The sequence below is a fragment of the Cupressus sempervirens genome, chromosome 7, assembly GCF_028749045.1.
Source record: "Cupressus sempervirens isolate cs-2001-9-10 chromosome 7, ASM2874904v1, whole genome shotgun sequence".
Classification (NCBI taxonomy): domain Eukaryota; kingdom Viridiplantae; phylum Streptophyta; class Pinopsida; order Cupressales; family Cupressaceae; genus Cupressus; species Cupressus sempervirens.
In genome coordinates, this window is record NC_143124.1 from 772,909,774 (window position 1) to 772,932,608 (window position 22,835).

Here is a 22,835-nt window from a genome sequence, read left to right on the forward strand (position 1 = left end):
ATCACTCGTCAATCCTACATCAATACTACTCCAATCCCCTCTAAGGAAGCATTTGTACACACCATGAAGTCACTTGCTGGATCAAGTACTGATAAGATGGGTGCACCGTTCAAAAGCTCCTTGAGCTTCTAAAATGCTTCCTCCCATTTCTTCATCCATAAAAACTTCTTTCCTTTCCTCTGAAGGGAAGTGATAGGATGTGCTATTCTAGAGAAGTTTTGGATGAACCTATGATATTAACTAGCTAGACCCATGAAACTATAAATTTTTGACATGGTAGTGGGTGTGGGCCAATCTAACATTACCTAAATCTTCATAGGTCTATAGAGATACCTTTACCTAATATGATATGCCCTAAATATTGTATCTCTAATTGAAAGAAATCACACTTCGCTGAGTTGGCATAAAGTTGATTATCTCTCAAGCATTGCAGAACCAAATGCAAATGTACCTCATGCTTCTTCTAGGATCTAGAATATATCAATATATTATCTAGGAACATGAGTACAAATCTATCGAGATAGGAATGAAACACTCCATTCATCAGACACATGAAAATTGATGGAGCGTTTGTTAACCCAAAAGGAACTACTGTGAACTCATAGTGCCCATAGCAAGTTCAGAAGGCAACCTTATGAATATCAGCAACCCGAATGCAAAGATGATGGTATCTTGACTTAAGATCAATTTTGGAGAACATTGTAGCTCCCTCAATTTGATCAAATAAATCATCAATCCTTGGTAAAGGATACCCTTTCTTTATTGTTACCTTCTTTAGCTATTTATAATCAATACATAGGCACAAAGAACCATCCTTCTTCTTCAAAAAGAGCACTGGAGCTATCCATGGTGATACACTCAGTTAGCTACTACCCTTGGCTAGAAGGTCCTCAAGATGTAGGCGCAACTCACTTAATTCTTGAGTGGTCATACGATAAGGAGCTCTAGAAATAGGCTCTGCTCCTCAAATGAGATCAATGTTGAAATCAATATCTCTCTTTAGAGGCATGCTCAGAAACTCACCAGGAAAGACATCTGTGTATTCCTGTAGAATAGGGTGGTCTATAGTCTTTCTTGTAGGGTCTTCTTCTTCTAACTCTCTTACCATAATAGCAAATACCTGAAATCCCTTATAAAAGCTCTACTTTAATTGCATAGTGGATATCATTCATAGATATATAGGTCTCTATATCCCCACAATCTCTACATCCTTCGCTTGATCATCCTGACACACAATGGTCTTTTTGCTATAGTCTATACTAGGTCTATGAGAACCAAGCCAATCCATACCTAAGACCACATCGTAAGAGCCAAGAAGAATTACTTGAAGGTCAACTAACATCACAAACCCTCCTAAGCTTAGTTCACACTTCTGAATTATAGAATCTATGGAAACCCTAGCACCTGAGGCTAGTTCCACTTGCCAACCCAAATCTTGCTTAACCGGTTCTAGCTTACATTTAGCAACTAATGATGGTGAAATAAAAGAGTCTATGGCACCCAAATCAAATAATATAGAGAGAGGTGTACCTTAGATAGCTCCCATAGTCTCGACCATGGTCCCTTGATGGTTTACATGATGGTGGTCCACCGCCACAAATACCTTGTGAGCTCTACTTGCATCTTTGACTATGGGCTTAGATGTTGTTGGCCTAGAACTTGAATACTAAGCTGTATGCTATGGGTAGTGGGCTGCAATGTGTCCAAACTATCCACAAGAATAACATCATGTGCCTCTAGTAGATCCCCTCCTTCCTGGAGGTGCACTTGACTGTTGGTGGCTATTCCTACTAGTAAAAGATTGGTTACTTTGAGTAGGCTAAGTGTTCTAATTTCGCCTATTGCATTATGCGTTGCGATAGTTCTTAGAGTTAGAACCACTGCCACCACTCTATGCCTAAGGGTATCATCCCTTCTATTGTTGTTGTTGCTGAGGTTGATGTTGGTTTTGATTCCCCTTAGGAAAAGGGGGTTTCTTATTCCCACCTAAGTTGTGGTTACCCTTAGATCCTAATATTGTAGGTTCTCCCACAAAACCCCCATGTCCTAGGTTAACACTCTGCTCTACAAGTATGGCTCGATGTACTGCATCTTTGATGGTTTTAGGTTCAAATACCTTAACACCCCCAACTAGACGGTTGTTCAATCCTCTAATAAAATGCTATGCCAACTGTGTTGGGTTATCACTAATTCCCGCATAGGGCATGAGCTCATAGAACTTGTGCTCATACTCTACTACAATCATTTTGAATTGTCTTAGGTTGTGGAATTCATCTACTCTCTGTTGGTTCCATTCCTTTGGTAGGAATCACTCATGGAAGTTTTTTAGGAATAACTTCCATGTGAAATTGTTCATGTTTATACCAATTTCTTATCTTCAATAGTCCACCATGTGGCTCCAAAAAGTTCCAGGTTGGTAATAGAAAACCTCGCTTTGACATTAGTGTCAAAGTCTTGAATAGCAAAAACCCTGTCAAGAGCAATAAGCCAGTGCTCCGCTACATAACCTGAACCCAACCCATTAAAGGGTTTGACCTTGGACCTTTGAAGGCCCTTCATTTGAGTAGCTACAATTGATCTCTGTCGGTCCCTTCGAGGGCTCCTAGACCTAGGTCTATGCTCATATCTTGCCTGGTGTGCCCCATCTTGACCAACACCCTAAAGAGGAAGTAGGTGATTAATAATGGTCTTCATCATTTGCCTCAGGTCAACTTCCTTTGAGTTAGCTTACTGGTCTCTATAGTTCTCTTCCTAATGCTCACTAACATGCTCTTCCCTACCCTCTTCTTGATTAAGGCCTTCATGGATAGACTCATGTACACTGATGTTTCTACCTTGTCCACAGTTTCTACCATAACTTAGGCTACAACCTCTAACTAAAGATCTTGTCCCAGATACCATCCTATAAGAATATCCAAGATACAAGATGCTATAATAACCATAAAACATACTACTATAAGGCATACATAAAAGAAACACGTTTTGAAAACAAAATAATTCAATTTTTAGTTTTTCCTAATTTTAGGTTTATGTATTTTAGTTTTGAAGTTTAAGTGTTCAAGTTTTGAGAATATACAAATAATATTTTTAGTTTATGTTCAGTTCAACTAGTTTCAAGTTTTTAGTTTGAAATAGATGTACATAATAGTTTAAATTTCGTTTTAGTTCAACTAGTTAACAACTAGTGGTGTTCCAATATGCCTAGAGCTCCCAATATAGAACTCAAGCTCTAATACCAAATGTAATGCCACACTAAGGGATCCAAAAGAACTAACCTAAATTTTTACTAAGTTTTCCAAACATTTTTTTAAAAAAGAATAACATGTACAACAATCATAAAGTAGTGGAAGCAATAACATACAATCATACATAAGAAAACATAACAGATTACATTCCTTAATGATCCCAAAATGTTGAATTGCATTTAAATTTAAATTTAAATAATACTAAGTCCAATAGATAACACATCCACATGAAAGAATAACTACAAGTTCAATCCATTCAAATAATATACATTTGTTTTGAATGCCACTTGGCAATAAATTTGGAATGCACAATCATCCACTGTACATGTCACAAGGTATGAAAGGCTAAAAGAATATACATTTATAAAATAGATTACATCATCCCTTTCAGATCCATGAAACAAAGTACAATACAATAACTAAAATCATCCATCAAATAGATACAACCATCCATCATAATACACAAAGATAGAATGAAAGGAATGCAAAACAAGGAACTCCAGTCACAACATCTACAAATGGATCTCAATGGTAAAAGTAAAAAGTACTACTACCTGACCTTGTGGTAACCCAAAAAGGTCCACTCCCACAGTGCTGAGGAGATAGTCTCAAGTCCCAAATAGGATATCAATCCTAAAATCAAAAGTAATATCTATGTCAAGGAAAACCCTAAAAGTAATCTAACTCAAAGGTTCTAAGATAATACGACATCTAGACCTAGAGGCAAACAAAGACACGTAGGGGATCTATTATGCAAGCAAGCAAGTGTCATAGCATGAATCAACTCTAGAGTTACCTTGGCAATCTAACTTGACCCCAACCCCCTAGTGACTCTATGTGGCACCAGTATCCTTTCATTCTAACAAGGCATACTAATGATGCATGGTCGCAACCAAGTGTCCTCTCTACTTCCATCTTAGTCTGTACTAGCACTCGAGGTATGGGCGAGGAAAGAAAAAGACTCTTATTAGGTTCATTTTACTCTTATTTAGTTCAGTGTTTTCACTTATTAAAGAACCTACAATGGGTTACCCTAGCAACCACTTTATGCTTTGGTCTCCATTGCAAGTGTTGGAAATGAGAATGGAGTAACTGAGAGGGGAGGGATGAATCAGTTACTACAAAAACTTTTCCCACAAGTCCCTTAAGATGTCAAAGGAAATACTCATTGCTGATACTCATATAATCAAACTGAAAACACAAGAAACAAGAGACACCAGATTTAACGTGGAAACCCAATATGGGAAAAACCACCAATGTAACTAGTTACTGTTTTTCACTCTTCTGAAGTGAGCCCTGTTAGGAGCCAACCTTGTTAAAGGTTACAAAACACACTGTTAGGTGCGACCTTGTTAGAGGATTTAATCACCCTGCTAGGAGTGGCCTTGCTAGAGGTCTTTAGATCAATTCAACTGAATTGCCACCTTGTTAGAGGATTTTACAAAAGGCTGTTAAACCCACTCTGTTAAGAGATTTGAAAACACTGTTACAATTGTTAGAAAGTAACAATGAGTGATCTGAAATAAATACAACTTATCTTTTGCTGATACAGATCTCTGTTCTGTTCCTCTCTGATCAAATGCAACTCTGCATCTCTGATCCTTCAAAAACTTGCTCTGACCTTCCTTATAATTCGCATATTAGATATTCAATCATATCTGCTCGCTTTTTCACATTCATACTTCCATACTTGAATTCGCAACTTGATCCTTCATATATACCTTTCAGATTATCAAGTCGGCTCAAATACAAGTTACAATTATAAATAATTGTGCTATAAGTCGGCTTCATACATTACATAAAGTAATTAATTTTAATTACTTAACCTTCGAGAAATCCTTCGCTGACCGACTCAACTCGGTAAATACTGCACAGAAAATAATTCCTGTGTTAACCGACTGAGCTCGGTTAATACAGAGAATTTCGTGAAATCCTTCAGTCGCCGAGTGAACTCGGTAAACACCGATTTCTCTGACTTTCCTTTGATGACCGAGTGAGCTCGGTTAACACTGTCTGCTTCTTTTCTTCGATGACCGAGTGATCTCGGTTAACATTGTCTGCTTCTTTTCTTCGATGACCGAGTCAACTCGGTAAATACTGACAACCTATCTCCTTTGTTTACCGAGTGAGTTCGGTAAACACTGTCTTTCGACAACAAATCCTTTGATTACCGAGTAAGCTCGGTAAACACTGAACTTCCTTTGTTTACCTTGCAAGCTCGGTAAACTCTGTCAACAGTTGTACTTACTTTCTGAGCTCGGTAGACTCTGTCTGATGACTGATATGACATTTGTGTAACATCAAAGACAATCATGCAATTATCAATTGTGTCCAACAGCAAGTCACTTCCCGACTTTACATATAGATAACCTACCCTAAGCTCATAAAAATACAAATCAAAGAATCATAGTTTTCACCTCAGTCCTACACAAGTGTCTAGAAAGCATCAAAAGACAATTCACAATAACACCTTAGTTCTTTACCAGCAATTCGAAAGTATCCCAAAAATGATTGATCAGAGACTCAAAGGTTAAGTCAAATATGTCAAACCATTCCTCACATTATCAAACAAGAACACTGAAAGCAACAATGAACGATAGATCCAAACTCACCATAAAGCATACTAGACACATTACCATGGTTAAGTTTAAAAAGATCAAGATCAAGATATCATCATGACATTGCAAACACAAAACTCCTGAGCCTCTGGTAGATGTCCTAAGATTGGTCAACACTCTAGTTAACCCAAACCCAAAATATAAGACAACATATAGTTAGCAATGTAGTTTTATCATTTGGTTTGATTTTGAAAACACATAGTTTGAGTTAATAGTAAGGTCAAGTTTTCATTTTAATGTAAGTTTTTGAGTACATAAGATGTACATTTTAACCCTTACTATTTAACCCATTCCTTGTATTTGAACAAATTGCACAGTTACCCTTATCTGATTATAAGTTAAATATTCTAAAATAATTTAAAGGTAATTATTTATTAATTATTAAAATAATAATTACTGATTTTCAAATAAAATAATTACAATTTTATTACAAATCAAATCATTAATAATAATAATAAATTTAAAACTTTATTAAATAATATATATTATTAATTAAACTAAATTTAATTTAATTAATTATTAGTTATTAAAAAAACTATATTAATCATTAATTAATTAATAATTAATAAGTTTATTAATAAAATTATTAACAAATAATAATTAAATTTAATATAAATTATATTTAATACAATAATTTTAAAAACATGCATTTGGAATGGCATTTAAGGCTCGCACTAGCGAATATTAATGGTTGGCTACTATCGCAGTCATCCTGCGGTCGCAACAATAGTACAAGCCACTACTGTTGTTGCCACAATACCACTGCGAGCAGTCACGACAAGATTCGTCGCCGGGTGGGGAGGTGGGGTGTGGAACTTGCCTCCCACACAAATTTATTTTTTATTTATTTTTATTTTTAATAAGATTTGTTTTTAAACCCCACCTCCCAAGAACACACACACACATATATTATAAAAATTCTATCAATACTCTAATAGGGAAAATACAACAAACCAGCCAAATTTATATTCTAAAATTTCCATTTTTTTCGAAAACCCTTCCTAATTTAATTAACAACTTTTAAATCTATAGAATGGGGGTTCTACTAATTTACAATCCTCACATATATAGAAGAAATTGATATGAATACCAATAAATTCAAATGAAAGATTGAAAGATTCATCACAAATGAAATTTGGAAAACAATTCAACAATCACAATGAAGACAAGAAATTCAAAAAAACATAAATCATTGAGTGAATAAAACATGAGGCTCTACCTGGTTTTGATGCTAATACACAATCACCCAAAGATTGTGAGAGAATTCTCTTCTCTTTGAAAAATCCCTTCTCCAAAAAACTCAGTCCCTACGAAAAGGACTCTCAATCTCTAATATGGAGTTCTCTCCTAAAATCAGGGCACTGATTGTGCAATAACATGAGGGAACTCATTAATTATAATCTTTTAACTTGTTATTTACTTTTTCGAATATTCATGCACACTTTATGCAAATTAAAATATCTTTAATAAACTAATTTCTCTTTCACTCTTTAATTTATTTTCGAAGCATTTTTTTTTTGATAAAATATTAATTAACTTAAGTAATAAAAATATTTAGCATTTATTAAAAAATGATCTCCTAAATATATTATTATTAAATTAAATTAATATTATTACGCTCTAAAATTATACCATAAATTTCTCTTTAAATTTAATTAATTTTATTTAATTGATTTTCCAATTAATTAAATATTGAAAATATCATAATAATTTTACATTAAATTAAGTCATTAATTAATCTTTTAATTTGACTTAATTAACATAAAAATTGCCAAAGACCTACAAGATGAAATATGGAAACCCATCATAAAATACCGCATACAAGATCAAACTCAAGGGTTAAAGTCATGAATTTATGTCATATGACGAATTCAGAAGGGTAATCATTACAGATACTTGTCTTAATTTTCTAGGACAACTGGTTTAAAGGTTAGGATTTGGACTCAAGAATTTATCTCCCCTCTCTTACCATTGAGATATTGCTATAGGGTATGCTCATCCTGGAAATTCAGGGAAGTCGATACCCAATACCTATAATCTGCATAAAATCCACACATGTACAAACACATATATTCTAAACTAAATAGGCAATGGAAGGAAGTGGTGCATCATGTAGATCTCGATTAATAGGTGACTATGACTCTCTTAACCACATCAAAAATGTCATACATAAAGAAAACATACACGCACATTATACAGATGCAGTATGGGGTAAGTGTCCATATAAAACACATACAAATAATCCATCTTACTAACATCACCAAATAACTAAAATTACTATAAATAATCATCATTAAAGTATAATCGTGCATATATAAAGTAACTAGTACCAAAATAGTCTCATCATATAATCAATTGAGTATGAAAACAATATCCAATAATTTGGAAAACACTACTACTAATCATCAAGCATAAACATAAACTAGCCTTAAAGAGTTTAGCAATAATAAATGAATGTAAACTAGGGGTAGGCACTACAACTAGCTTTAACCAATAATAATCTAACACTAAAACTTACTAACATTTCCTAACACTACATATCCTAACACAAACTAACCTTACTACTAACTAACTTCACCCTTACCTATCTTTTTCTAAGACTAACCTAACTACTAACTAACTTCACCCTTATGTATCTACCCCACACACCCTAGCACCTCACTACTCCCATTCCACCCACATGGGCACATAGCCCCATACTCCCCATCACCGCAACCCCCCCACCCCCCCCCCCCCCCCAACACTACCCAAGGAAGGCGTGAGAAAGCACTTGGGAGAGATGGGGATTGGGTCAGGGTGGTCCATCCCATCAAAATTAAAGATGTTGTCTCCCCTCCCCTCTTTAAAGCATAACACATCACCCTATGAAATGTAAGTGCCAGTCCTAAAATTGTACTAGGGTACATGCATACCAAGAGCCAATAGGAGAAGGGTGGGTGGGGTCAGGCCATTTAATGTTTTTCACTTGGTCAAAATGCCCTACGCCGAAGATGGCAAGGAGGAGGGTAGAATTAATGTTAAAGTTTAGTGGTTAGTGGTTAGGCTTTAGGATAGGATAGTCATCTATTATTATTATTATTTAATTTTAATTTTGTTGAATTTTATAATTACATAAATAATGCTTACAAGAATGTTTAAAAGACACAAAAGGGAATCTTTAAGAATATGCTCTATTGTAAAGGGGATATAAATTTCCCCATACAAAGGGCTAAGAGCATATTTTCTCTAAGGAGATAAATTTTCTCAAGTCCCTTATTTTTTTTTTGTAAGTGTTGGATATTTAAATCTATTTGATTAGCCAAAGGGGATTTTTTTCTAAATTGGGCTATAGCATAGAAGTTGATATGATGTTTAAGAATTCAAATAGGAACATTTTACTTCCTAATAATTACAAAAATACAAAATAAAGTACCATTCATAAACTCAATTTTTCTTAACATAGCTTGGAATCAAATTGCATAATTCTATATATCATCATTTTATCTACTTATAATTTAATCAAATGATTACAAATTTGAACTTTAAGAATGCCATAGGAAAGCTAAAACATAATTGCATCCATTTTCTGATAAACCCATGCATATAAACTAAATTATAAGAAATATCATATGCAAGGATAATACTCAATTTTTTTCAACATACACGGACTAGCCACTTCTCATTCATTTTATTCAATCATCTAATTCAAGGACTCCCTTGGGAAAGAACCAGGGAAGAAAACTCGAGATCATAATCATTTTTAGAAGATAAGTTTAACAATAACATTTTTACAACAAGATCATTATCCCAGGGAGAAAACTCCCAATCATCTAAATTGAAACAACAATTCTAAATTTATGCTTGGCTCCATAACAAGGTAACCACTATGAAATCTATAATTTCATCAAGGTAACCATGGAGAAAATGAAACTGACCAAGAGACAAATAGATTTACACAAAGACACATTCAACCCATTTACTCCCATTCCAAGTTTGCACAATAAGCTCATCATTGAACTAGACTAGGGAGAAGATGAATTTTTCCAGGCAGGAGAAGTCAGTCACAACACCATAATAGATGCCCTTTTGAGGCTAATATCATCAGAACTTCCATTCTTTCACTTCTCAATTTTCCAAAACACAACATGGTTTGTATTGATGATTAGGGGCCCATAACACCTTACTCTCTCCCTCTCCTCGTCATGAGGAGAGACTCTATACTGCCAAAGTCCAACTGAAGCCCTCCTCCCGTACATGGCCACTTCTACCCTATCTAAGGGTGAGTAATGCCAACACAACCCTTATAGTTTTCCCTAAAAAATCAAAATGTAAAACACGAAGGAAAACATTTAAAGAAAACCCATCACAATCCCATCCCTAACATGTTCGTCATACATACGAATGCACACACATGCAGTAATCTACTTTAAGAAATGAAAGACAACATGAAGACACAAGCTTGAAGGATTCCTACCTTCATAAATGGTTATGAAAAACTAAAATTTGAGAAGAGCTTTCATTCTTCATCCTTCAATCTAGACTTTACTCTCTAAATCTAGAGGTTGGGTGAACACTCTTCCACCCTCAAATCTGCCACTAAATAAACTCCTAAGTCAAGCACCTACAAAATGCAATAACTCCTCCACTTAACTAAGGGCTTCTAGAGTCTTCTAACTTAACCTTATCACTAAAGCAAACTTCATGGTGGAGTATAACTTGTCAAACTCATGGTGAAACTCCAATTTTCGCACTAAAGCAAAAATGGGATATTTGGGTGGTCACAAAAGTAAACAAAAGGGGCTACAGGTGTGAAAATTTCCCCCAACCCATACATATACCACCTAGGCACTTAGTTTTTAGATTTTTTTGGCCTCTAGGACTATTTAATGACCTATTAAATTGCTTGAAACATTTGGATTTTCTAAAAATCCTAAGAATACAAACTTACCACTAAACCTTGATTAGGGTAATTAATTATGTTACTTAGTTTCTAGATTAGATTGTGTAAAGATGGCAAAAATCTTTACACAATCTAATCTAGAAACTAAGTAACATAACTATTATGGATTGTGAAAATCTGATCATGTTAATAGGGTAATTAAATCTGATTACTAACTAATTAGTATTAGGTCACTAACCTAGTCCAACTCAGATTGTTGGGTTACTTGACTAACCCTAATTATCATGTTGAAATGCATATATGGATCACGAGTGTCAACTGACACAATAAGATCACTATTTTTTTGGAAAAACTTTATATTTATATTAATATAATTAACTGGTTCAAAAGGGGTTCTCAAAGAAAGAACTAGGAAAGAAAACTTCGTTCATAACCCATTATTAAAGTGTACAATTTAGCTATCATAAATCCTAAAACTATCCAAGTAGAGGGTTGGTGAAAGAGAAGTCAAACCCAATTACAAGATGACTGCCAATGAAACAGGTGGCAGAGAGAACCCAAAACTTTAGAAAATTAAGGAACACAATCCCTAATTACAAGATAATTATACAAGTACAAAATGCCATGTGAACCATAAAACCATAAAATGAACATGGCAGAAATCTACAAAGTGACGACATTAATAAACACCATCCAACATATCCAAAGAGGAAGATACTAAAAATAACATCAACAAGTTGACAGAAGGAGTCAAGCCAAAAACCTGCAAGTTAGGAGATACAAGACCATAATTTCATAGTAACAATGAAATAGCTGGTCATGAGATGTCACCTCCAAGGTTGAGCTGAGAGGGAGAGAAGAAAAAAAATGACGACTATTTAATGACCTATTAAATTGCTTGAAATATTTGAACTTTCTAAAAACCCTAGGAATATAAACTTACCACTAAACCCTAATTAGGGTAATTAACCCCAATTACTAACTAATTAGTATTAGGTCACTAATCTAGTCCAACTCATATTATTGGGTTACTTGGCTAACCCTAATTATCATGCTGAAATGCATATATGAATGACGAGTGTCAAGTGACACTATAAGATCATTGTTACAAAAAATTAACACGTAACGATTTCAAAATGATACACACATTCAATTTATGATACAAATTAAATACGAAACAACAGGGTCTGCATCTTTCATTAGACTCAACCCTAGTTTTCACAAACTGTACATAGGGTCCAATTCTGATTCTCCATTAGATTTCTTGGCTAATAATCTTGCACACTCATTTCACACATATGTAGCTCAAGAAAAATCACATGTATATAATTAAAATTCATTAGGATAATCACACAAATTAAAACATCAATCTTTCATATAAATAATTGTTTATCTCATTTATGCTTCTATATCTAACCATTAAAAATTGCATAATCAAGGTGTTAATCATATTCCTAATTCTGCATTCACTTATTGTACTACATCATCAGTATGCATGTTCATAAATCATTAAATAACATAATTAAACATCTCAAAGCAAAACATCACACGACATAAAATAACATAGTAATGTCTAGTTTGTCTGTTAATGTTTCGACATATCGAGTCATGGAGTATCAAAATAACAATGTATCAGTTGTAATATGATGGGTCGAGGCGAGGCCTCATAGATTTCAAGTACATGCAGAGCAGGGTCTACAAAGACAAATGGAAGAAATCCTGCAATATTGTTTAAGAAGAGCACACTGAGTCTGATGAAGAGAAGGAAGTAGTTGAGCTGGTATATGTTGAAATCAAAGATCTCAATGGAGAAAGGTATCAAAGTGAAACTGCCCTTATTTCACATGTTAGCAAGAATGATTCATGGATTATATAGAGTGGTTGCTCACATCACATAATTGGTGATCTAAGTAAGTTTGACAAATTTGAAGAAATTAATGATGGTAGAACTATTAAGCTAGGTAACGATGTTCCATGTTGAATTAAAGGTAGCAGATCACTAATGTTGAATGATAAGATCATATGTGATGATGCATACTAAGTATAGGGACTAAAGTATAATCTATTGAGTGTTGCTCAATTGAATAATTTATGTCACAAGATGGAGTTTTGGAATAAGGTCAAAATATTTGATGATGAAGGGAATCTAATATGAACTAGGATGCAAAAAAAAGGTAATTTATTCTATCTTGATCCTACTATTGAGACATGCTTATTTGCTAAAGTTGAGAAAGTATGGTTATGGCATAAAGGTTGTGTCATGTAAGCTTTGAGAACATGTTGAAGTTAGTACAAAGAAAAACGTAAGAGAGATTGTTAGCCCCAACTAATAATGTAATAAGTAATGTTATGAATGCATGTAAAAGAGTCATGTCAGTAGTTATGTTGTCATTGATGTCAAGTCTTAGTTGGCTAGATATTATGCTAATTTAGTAGAGTGTTATATGAAGCTTATTGATGAAGAGGATTTGAAGAATTTAATGGGCACTTGAATGAGTTGGACAATGATAATGTAATGTTGGTCATATTATATTACAGTCATGTAATATTGTGACATATTAAGCTACACAAGATCAACCAAGTGACAAGGTTAAAGAAGGACAACAACATTCACTGAGTGACTACAATGTTCACCAACTAATTGGCAAAGTTAAGTTGGAAGTTTAGTATTAACTGAGTATTATATTACTTGAGTAAAATTTTATGTTTACCAAGTAAAATATGAAAGAACAAGATTGTAAAAATGGAATATTAGACCAACTTTTGATGGAAAAATGGAATGCTCGATATGTTCAAAGGCACGAATCCGAGTTTGTTATAAGATCAATGAATGAGAAAATTCAATGAAGATATGATGATGAAGATTAAAGAAGGATAAGGATGAGAAAATTTCTATGAAAGTTTCATTTTTTATTTGGCTAAATTCAATGTATTTCAGATTGACGATTATGACTAAGCAACAATAAATAGAAGAATGTAGAAGCACAAAGAGAACTATTTAAGGAGATGTTCAAGATAATTTTTGACCTCTGGTTGATGTTGATTGTTATTGTTAAGGTAATGACTGTGTGAAGGTGATGAAGCTAAAAGAAGTTAGAAGAGCCAGGTGAACCAAGCAGAGTTGTGTGTGTGTGTAAGAGAGAGAGAGAGAGAGAGAGAGAGAGAGAGAGAGAGAGAGAGAGAGAGAGAGAGAGAGAGAGAGAGAGAGAGAGAGAGAGAGAGAGAGAGAGAGAGAGAATATTAGCCAGTCAAGAGAACAAAGTAAGGATATATGAGGATATAGATCATAAAGAGATCAAGCAGAAAGGAGATCTGAACAAGCAAGGTAGTGTTATACCTAATAGATCATTTATACTACTACTTTCTAATCATTGTAGTAGAAAATATCATAAACCGAGTGGACCTAATGAGTGAGTGAAATCCTATATGGTAATCAATTAGTGATGTTTGTAAGTCCTTTAGAGTAGGCCATTATTTAGACAAGATCAAGGAGTGATAAGGTCTAGATCATCTTTTACTTAAAATCCTCTAATAAGGCCACATTAACAATGTGTGTGTAACCTATGACAAGGTTGGCTCTTAGCCGAGATCACTTTAAAAGGGTGAAAATTTTGGGTTGCTGGTCCTTGACAGTCTTTCCCTGTATAGGGTTTCCACACTAAAAATCTTGGTGTCAATTTTGTGAATGTTGTTATGTTGCAAGTTAATTTTTATGTTATTTTCATTTTACTGTAACTAAGTAACAACTAAGTTAATGGTCGATAATTACTACTAGTCAGTTATAATAGAATAGTGAATGAATAGTTTGGAGAAAAGTGTTTGAGTGAGTTAAATGTGAAATTGAATGAGTGCATTGAGTGATTAGTTATGATGTTTATGAAGTTTGTTCTGTATTGAAATTATTTGAAGGGATTGTAGGAAAACTGAACATAACTGATTCACCCCCTCCCCCCTCTCAGTTATCTAACAACGATGTCTTCATCATCTAAGGACTTCGTGACATATAGTAGATTAATGAAACATCTTCATACATTTGGACTCAACTTCCTACTAATTCTTATCTATAATGGGAAGCATTCATGCATTTGTTCTTGGTTTATCTTCTTCTTGATAGGAGAAATGTTGTTTGTAGGCATTGGACTATGTTTTTTCTTCACATAATCACTATTTATTTGTCATGGGGGGATATGTAGAATCCTTTCTCTTCCTTAGGGGAGTGATGTAAATGCACGATGCACAAAATATCTTTGGGTACCATTGAGTCCTACATAAATCATCAATTGTTCAACATTATTTTATCTCCTTTTGATTTTGAGAGGAGTTTTTGCCTAATGGATACTATTTTTCTTCATTTGTGAGAGATTAAATTTTTTTCATTGTACATGCGTACCTAACATGGCCTATTAATTGGGACCCATTTTGCATCTTGCATTCATATTGTGTAATAATATTCTCCCTAAGATGCACTTAATGAGGGGTGCTAGTGTGAATGATGTTATTGACTAACTAGTTCTTAGTGGGAGCCTATTCACATTGTAAGTTTACATAAGTTCTAAGTTAGTCGAGGTGGAATTCTAGGAATTCCTTATAATGGGGTCATGTCAAGCATTGTTCACTTTTGGCAATGTGTAACATTTAATATTTGCATCATGCATTTACTGTTTCTACCAAATGGAGTTGTCATCGAACTTCATCACCTTATTTTTATAAGCAAGGCCTCTCTTGTACATTTTGTATGCTTAATTATCATTTCAATTAATCTTGTACTGTTGAGGCATTTTTTTTCTCATTCTATTTTGTGGAAGTTGTTTTGGTCTTTTAGAGATCTTGGGTGTGTCATGGAGTCACTTAATTACTCCAATTTCGAGTTATATTAATGTGATGAAATAAGAATGAGAGGCCAGGTCACCTCCATTTGCACATTATGTTCTTGTACTTTATGATTCTTTATATGGAACTACTTCATGTGAAGATATTTAATATGTACTCATATGTTGACATGATGTTTTATTATGATTTCCCCACCTCCCCATGCTAGACCTCATTCTTAGGGCTATAGACATGGATTTCAAATTTGGGTTTCCATTACTTGTAAAGGAATCTTCCCCTCCATTAACTAGACATATTTGTTAGTTGCTTGTGTATGTGCTAGTTTCCTCTAGCAAATATTCATAAATATCCTCACAATGATAGTAATGTAGGATCCTCTAAAAGTGCATGTCAAGTTCTCTCCCTCTTGCTTCTTGTCATTTCATTGTAAAGGGGTGTTTCTTAGTCTCAACCACAAGTTATAGTTATAAGCTTACAAGTTAAAAAATGAAGATGCCAATAACTAGTCAGGGTCCCATTAATGATGACACAAGTTTACACAATGGATGGTGGGGAACGTATAATTTAAGGACCTCCTCCACTAGCCTTTTATAACTTTTACTTCTCAACTTTAATGTCCTAATAATTATGAATTTTGTGTGTTTCATTCCTTTGTGGCACATGACACTTGTTTCCTAAGATTTTCTCGAATCTCTGCAACTTTGGGACATAATCCTATTCTATTCATTTTTTTTGAGGATATACATTCCATTTTTCATTGAGTTTTATGACCAACTTGGTGGAAGCATCTTAATTTAACAACATATTGACAAGTGACATACTCTTGTGCTAGGCTTTGCCCATAGATTTGTCCTTGTTAATCTTCATTTGACTTCCACAAACACTAATTTCCATATATTCACTCCCAGCTTAAGATCACCATCTTATCTCTAGAGAGTACTTATGTAATTCATTATTAATATAGGTAAATCCCAACAAGTGTAAGAATAATCCCTAAATCCCAAACCTTCATGTATAAATTCAAACATTCCCACCTCTTTCTACAGGTTGTTATCAGTCCTTGTAGCTCACTTCATTGAACACTTAAATTTTACATTTGGAATTATTAGAGTACATACTTTCAAATTTAAGAGCAATAATAGAATCAAATTGACATCATCATATATGTTGTCTACATCTTTGCCAATTTTATATTTCTTATCGTCATTAATTTGATGTTCAAGGAGACTCGTCTAGGAGAATTTGTTTACCCTTCAAATTGACAAGCTATTCTATGGTATTTCTAGATACCATCTTCATATATCTATAAAAATAAGGTAAAGACAAATTAAGCTTATGTGACTTAAATTAATTATATATTAGATTAATTGCACATTAATAATGATCAAATTTACAATACTCAAGCTTTGATCTATATCATTTTCTATAAGATAAATGCAATTAATTTTTATAAGCAACAAATCATTTTAAAACAACATCAACACCATTCATCAAACAAAAAAATTCTAAAACTAAATACACTTATATAATTTTCTATTTTATTTTCAATTATTTATCAAAATTCTTATATTTAAATTAATTATAGATTATTTATTCAATCAAACTACTTTTTAAAAAAAGAAAAGAAAAAGAGAAGACACTTCCCAAATCTTGCACTAAATTTACGGGCACGTGGTCTTTGTCTTGGTCAATTGTCTCATGGACTGTTTGGTTTGATAGCGTGACGTGATCGAAACGTTTTATTTCATTTAAATTAAAAGCAAATGTTCGAAAAGTCACATTTATTATTATTACTAACAATAAATTTTTTGTTAATATGTGATAAACCAAAGGGAGGTAATTAAGGTTTTCCAAAAATATCAAAAAATTGTTAAATGTGTGCAAATTTCACAAAATACACTTTCGACGGAGACTTCTCATCGAAGCAGCTCAAGGGAAACTGAAGACCTTCCTTTGACGCTAGAACTTTTACGAAAACAGTAACGATTCCACCAATTTGTTTACAATTCTCTGCTACTTGAGGGTTTGATAGCAATTCTAGTCCCAGCTTGCCGTTTTCTCAATCAATTTTGGTCTGGAATGATGGATTTTGGAGAATTTATGGCGTTGAGTTGTTAATTGATCAAAAAATGAACGCACATACAAAGACGGCCCCTCCAACTTTCAAGCTTGTTCTTCTGGGCGATGGTTTGTTCTTTTTCCTTTTAATTATCCCTTTTCCTGTTCACGTGATTTAGCTGTTGTCAAAATTTACCCTCCTATGCAGAGCAATTTGAAACCAGGATGTGAGAATCTCTACACTTTTTTAATTTCGGTGAAATTATTGATTAGCTGCAAGGCTGTGGGTTTGATAAAATTTGCGAAGAAAGTCAAGCTAGAATTGACGAGTCGCAAGAATTATGATGCCCGGTGGTGAATTCCCGTGTCTAGTTATGTTTTTCATTTTCTTTCCGTTTAGTCTTTAAAATACATTTCTTCTAAAATATGTCATATGTTTGGTGCAAAATTTACTGGCATGGTTGTATGCCCCATGTTGGTCTTACATATTAAACTCATCACCACAAGAATAATGACATTTGGATAGAATTGTGAGAATCATAATTTCGTCAACGAGCCAGGTAAACCACAGCATTCCATGACCTAGTGGCAAACGTGAGTTATTGTAATGATGAGGACACCCGGTTTAAGGTCGAGTGGGGTATTTAGAAAAAACCCTTTATGATGAACGTAAGAGAGTTGAAGATGTTTGGGGCAGTACTGGCATTGTTTACCAATTGTAAATCTAGGATTGCCGATATAGACGTTATGTTTATGCCTCTTGGGAAAAGACATGTTGGCTGTGTTGGCATTCTCAGGAAGAGATCTTTCATAGAACCATGTTAGAATTATAGCAATGCAGCGAAAAAAGAAACAGAATTGGCAGAGTAGAAAAAGAAACACGAGGATCAATTATGCACTAGATACATTGATAACCTAGTTGTCCACCATGTTAGAGTTTACGGAGTGAAAAAAAAGTAGTCAGGAAAGCATAAGAAGGAACAATTGCGAAGTAGACAGATAGGTAGCATAGCAATTCAATAGATGGAGAATTCCGAATTTACTGAGTGGGCATTCGAGAATCAAGAGGACCTTAGCAGTAGATTGGTGCCTTGCCAGAGATTGTTTTTGTAATGCCTGATACTTGGGTATACCTGATTTTCACCCAAAGTAACAATATCACAACAAAAATTGTTTACAAATAGTATCATATAATTAAACATATGATATATATTGAAACTTAAAGTTAATAAGAAATTAAATTAATAACATGTCAAAGGTAGATTTAATTTATATTTCTATTTACAATTACCAACTGCAGTAGGGGTTGAAGAGGAGAGCACGGCAGGATGCCCTGGAATATTTGCTGCAACTGAGTGAAGTGTGTGATACACCACCTCTTGGCACACAAGTGGCAGGAACACATCCATCCATGGTCTACTTAGAAGGGGAACTGGTGTCTGCCCTCCCTTCTTGTGTCTCCTTATTAACCCATATATGATTGCTTCCATTTCTTTAATTCACTCCATCTCAACTAAGCTCAAGGACATGATTGAACAACCCTATAATTGCTCCCTATCCTCCTTATTTCTTGGGCGAAACATTGGTTCAATATATGTCTTTTGTCTTGATAAATGATTGTTAAGTCGGCCTCATTTTGAAATATGTTTCCACCACTTTAAGAGTCGGCTAGCATGAGCAACATACAGAGAATATTATTCAGGTCGGTATTTAATGATATTGCTTAGGGTTACAGGTTGCCTCCTTTGAGTCTAGAGCTTTTTGTGATTTATTAAAGCTGTGATTTATCTCACAAGGCTAGGGCATGACAGTCTGCCTTTCCTGAAATTGCTTGTCCTCAAGCAATGAGAGTTTTAACTAATCATTAGATCTTCCTTGTGAGAGAATTAGCTTCTTCTGTACAACTCTGATATTATGTAATGCCTCTTTTGAGATTGCCCTATAAAATCCCTAGAATCACAAATTCAATAGAACATGGAACATATTATAGTTAGAGATATAACTTTACCCAAAGGATGTAATGAAACATATATCCTTGTTGAGATCTTGCATTCATGTTAGACAAATAATGAAGATGCAATTCATAAAATCAACTATTACTAGGGCTAAAGGACATAGATTCATAACCATATTAGTCATATAACATATCTAATCTGTTATTTGGGTTTGATATAAGGAAGTTAGGATAAAACAACATAATAGGGTGCCCGAAGTGATCCTCTATCCTAGGCCCAAGAGTGGGCGTGTCATCCCTTCTGGTCTCATGTGGCCTTCACCATCTAAATGAGGTAGTGTACCTAGTGAAGAATCCCATAGTTGTTCTCCGTCATCATGCCACCATTATTCACCCTCCTATGATTGGGACTCCTTGGAATCTGTCCCAACAATCGATCAATATAGAGGTTGGAGGAGAAACTACAATAGGGTGCCCTAAGCAATCTGCTTTTCTAGGTCCAAAAGCAGATATACCATCCCTCTTGGACTCATGTAGCCTTCTGCCATCCATATGATGTGGTGTACCTAGTGAGAATTCCCATTCTACCTCCTTGTATTCCCTTCCTCACCTTGCCATATTGATTGTTGCATTTTGGAAATCCATATTATTACATATGTCTAATGCCAAATATATTATCCTTTATTAATTCATAAATAATTGTGTATTAAATTGCTGCATATATCAGGTATACATATTTAAACAATTATTCATGCATTCCACAATAAACAATAATTTCACTGCCCATTAGTCAAAAACAGACTCTAATCTGATCTTGATCACTGTTATGAAATTGCTGATGCTTTTTGATGTTATGTCTTGGTGCCTTCTTGCATTGCGATCCTCTCCATATATATCTTAACCTCTCCATGAAGGGAGGCGTCTTTTGGATGTTGCCGACCTTTCAATAAATGGGCACAATAAGCTTTCAAAATCACAGCCCTTCATAAGTTGCTGCCCTTTTAATAATAATCTTTATTTATTTAAATTAATAACATTTGTCCTCCCTTATACTCCTGTGATCACATTAATTCTTCATGCAGATTGCTGCTATATACATATTAATCTCTGCTTGCTTTGCATATTCTAATTGTTCATTCTATTGCTGTTTACACATTCTATCATTGCGGTTCAGAATAATATAATCACTCCCTATCCTCTTCATTTCTTGGGCGAATCGTTGGTTAAACATATGTCTTGTGTCTTGATACTTAAGTTGGCTTCATTTTGAAATATCTTTTAACCACTTGAAGAGTTAGCCTGCATAAGCAACATATAAAGAATATTATTCTGGTTGGTATTTAATTATATGGCCTAGGTTTACAGGTTGGCCTCCTTTGAGTTTATAGCCTTAATTTGTCATCTATTAAAGCTGCAATTTATCTCATAAGACAGGGGCATGACGTTTTATTATACAATTACATTTCATCCAGTGTGGATTTGTGATGATGCTAGCCTATACTACTGATAAATTACTTGTTTGCAGTCCAGAATGGAAGGCTCTGTTACCTACTTTGCAATCAGAAGGTATTGCACTTGCAGAGTAAATAGCCATTCCCTAAACAAGGAGATTGTGCAGCAAAAAGAGCAGTCATTAGGGGTTCTAGCCACAATCCCATGTTTTTGAGACTGGACATTCATATTAGGAATCTTCTCTTGTTCAAAGGTATAGACTACCTTTTAGACAGACATGTTGAACATATGCATGTTGATTGCTTAAATGGCCAGTGCTTCTGGTTGCTTCCACGAGATGATCAAATGAGCTGTGTTTCTTATTGCTCAGACAATCATCCACAGATACTGGCTATATGATGGAAGCAAGTTTATTTTGGGGGTTATATCAAATCTAATGCTAGCATATTTGCAACATTTATCAACAGATACTGATTACCATTATAGCGAGCCATTTCTTCGCCATAAATACAAATATATAACTAATATAATTCAACTGTTTTAAAGAAAGTCTGATGGGAATGGTTGGAACCTTTCAATTGTGTGACACTCTTCAGCCAATTGGCTTATCTGGTTGGCAGGGTTAGTCAAATGAACTGCATATTAGATGAATAAATCTAATATGACAGAAGCAGAATTATAGCAGAAAATGCAGAACAAAAAGAGCGATGGTATTGACACATAAGGAAAGACTAATTTATTACACAATATCACGATCAACAAAGTGCTGATATGACAGGTACAGAAATCCATCCTTTGGAGGAGATTTGAACCTCTCTGATATTTACAGATAAAGCCATTCATCTACATACAATTGTCTAGCATATCAATGGAACATGAAAAAGCACTGTTCCTACCATCCATGGCACTGGGTAGTTTAGAATGGCCAATTTGTTGGGGGTATAAAACTTTCATTATGACTCTGATGGTTGATTATGACTGTTTATTGGACTTGAAAATGATGTGGTTGCTCTATCTGTGTTAGCCATTTCTGATGGTTTGACGTTGTATTCTCATAATTTTTTATTTCTTTAAATAATTTGGAACTTGAGATTGGTGACTTTGATGTCATTGCTTTTTCTTTGAAGCCTCTTGGAATTTTTTTATCTGGATTCATATAGACTCACCACATTGGCCTCTTTATTGGCTAAAATCCTCTTTGTTTGGTCAGGAATAACAGAATACTTGTTAGTTTTGTGAAGGTTTTTTTTGGTCTAATGCGACTTTTCCCTGAATTTCTATCAACCTGTCTCTAGTAGTGGCTTAGATCATTCACATAGGATAATTTCATTATGGTTATAACTAACTCTAGTAGGATTAATTAAACGAGGCATGATAGTAGACAATTTAAGAATATCTAGAGAGAATGGAGGCAATTATTTAATGCCACAAAACCAGCAACGGGATTTTGTAGTGGCTGGTCATGCAAGTATCTAGAAATTGTCAGCATGTGATTAAAGATTATGCAGATGTTTCAATTTTTTTATAGGCTAAGGCATATAGACTAAAACTTCATTTCTCGATTCAAGTTTGGTTGGTGGTGGAACAGTCTTGAGGAGATAGGTTCAATATATAAACGTGCAGGTTCCAGCAGGGTCCTATAATAAAATTTAATCTTGCTTAGGTAAGTGTTGACAATTTTGTCACCATTTATCCTGTCACAGATAACCGATTAGAGACATCTTCCATGGGACAAGTTATGTGGTTTTCGGGCATTCAATTGTGTAGTTTCTGCAGTTTTGGCCAAAAACAGTGTGTGG

The 22,835-nt window shown here is 34.4% G+C and overlaps 1 protein-coding gene across 2 annotated transcripts in view; it reads left to right on the top strand.

Moving 5' to 3' along the window:
• The first annotated feature begins 17,450 nt into the window (after window positions 1-17,450).
• LOC149549601 (uncharacterized) overlaps window positions 17,451-22,835 on the top strand; it is a 77,315-nt gene continuing 71,930 nt past the window's right edge. Inside the window, exon 1 of one of the 2 annotated variants that reach the window (XM_089792921.1) lies at window positions 17,451-17,759. In XM_089792921.1, coding sequence (XP_089649047.1) covers window positions 17,702-17,759 — 58 coding nt within the window. In that variant the 5' untranslated portion in view covers window positions 17,451-17,701. The remainder of the gene's footprint in view (window positions 17,760-22,835) is intronic. The other variant, XM_089792923.1, reaches the window with a different exon arrangement.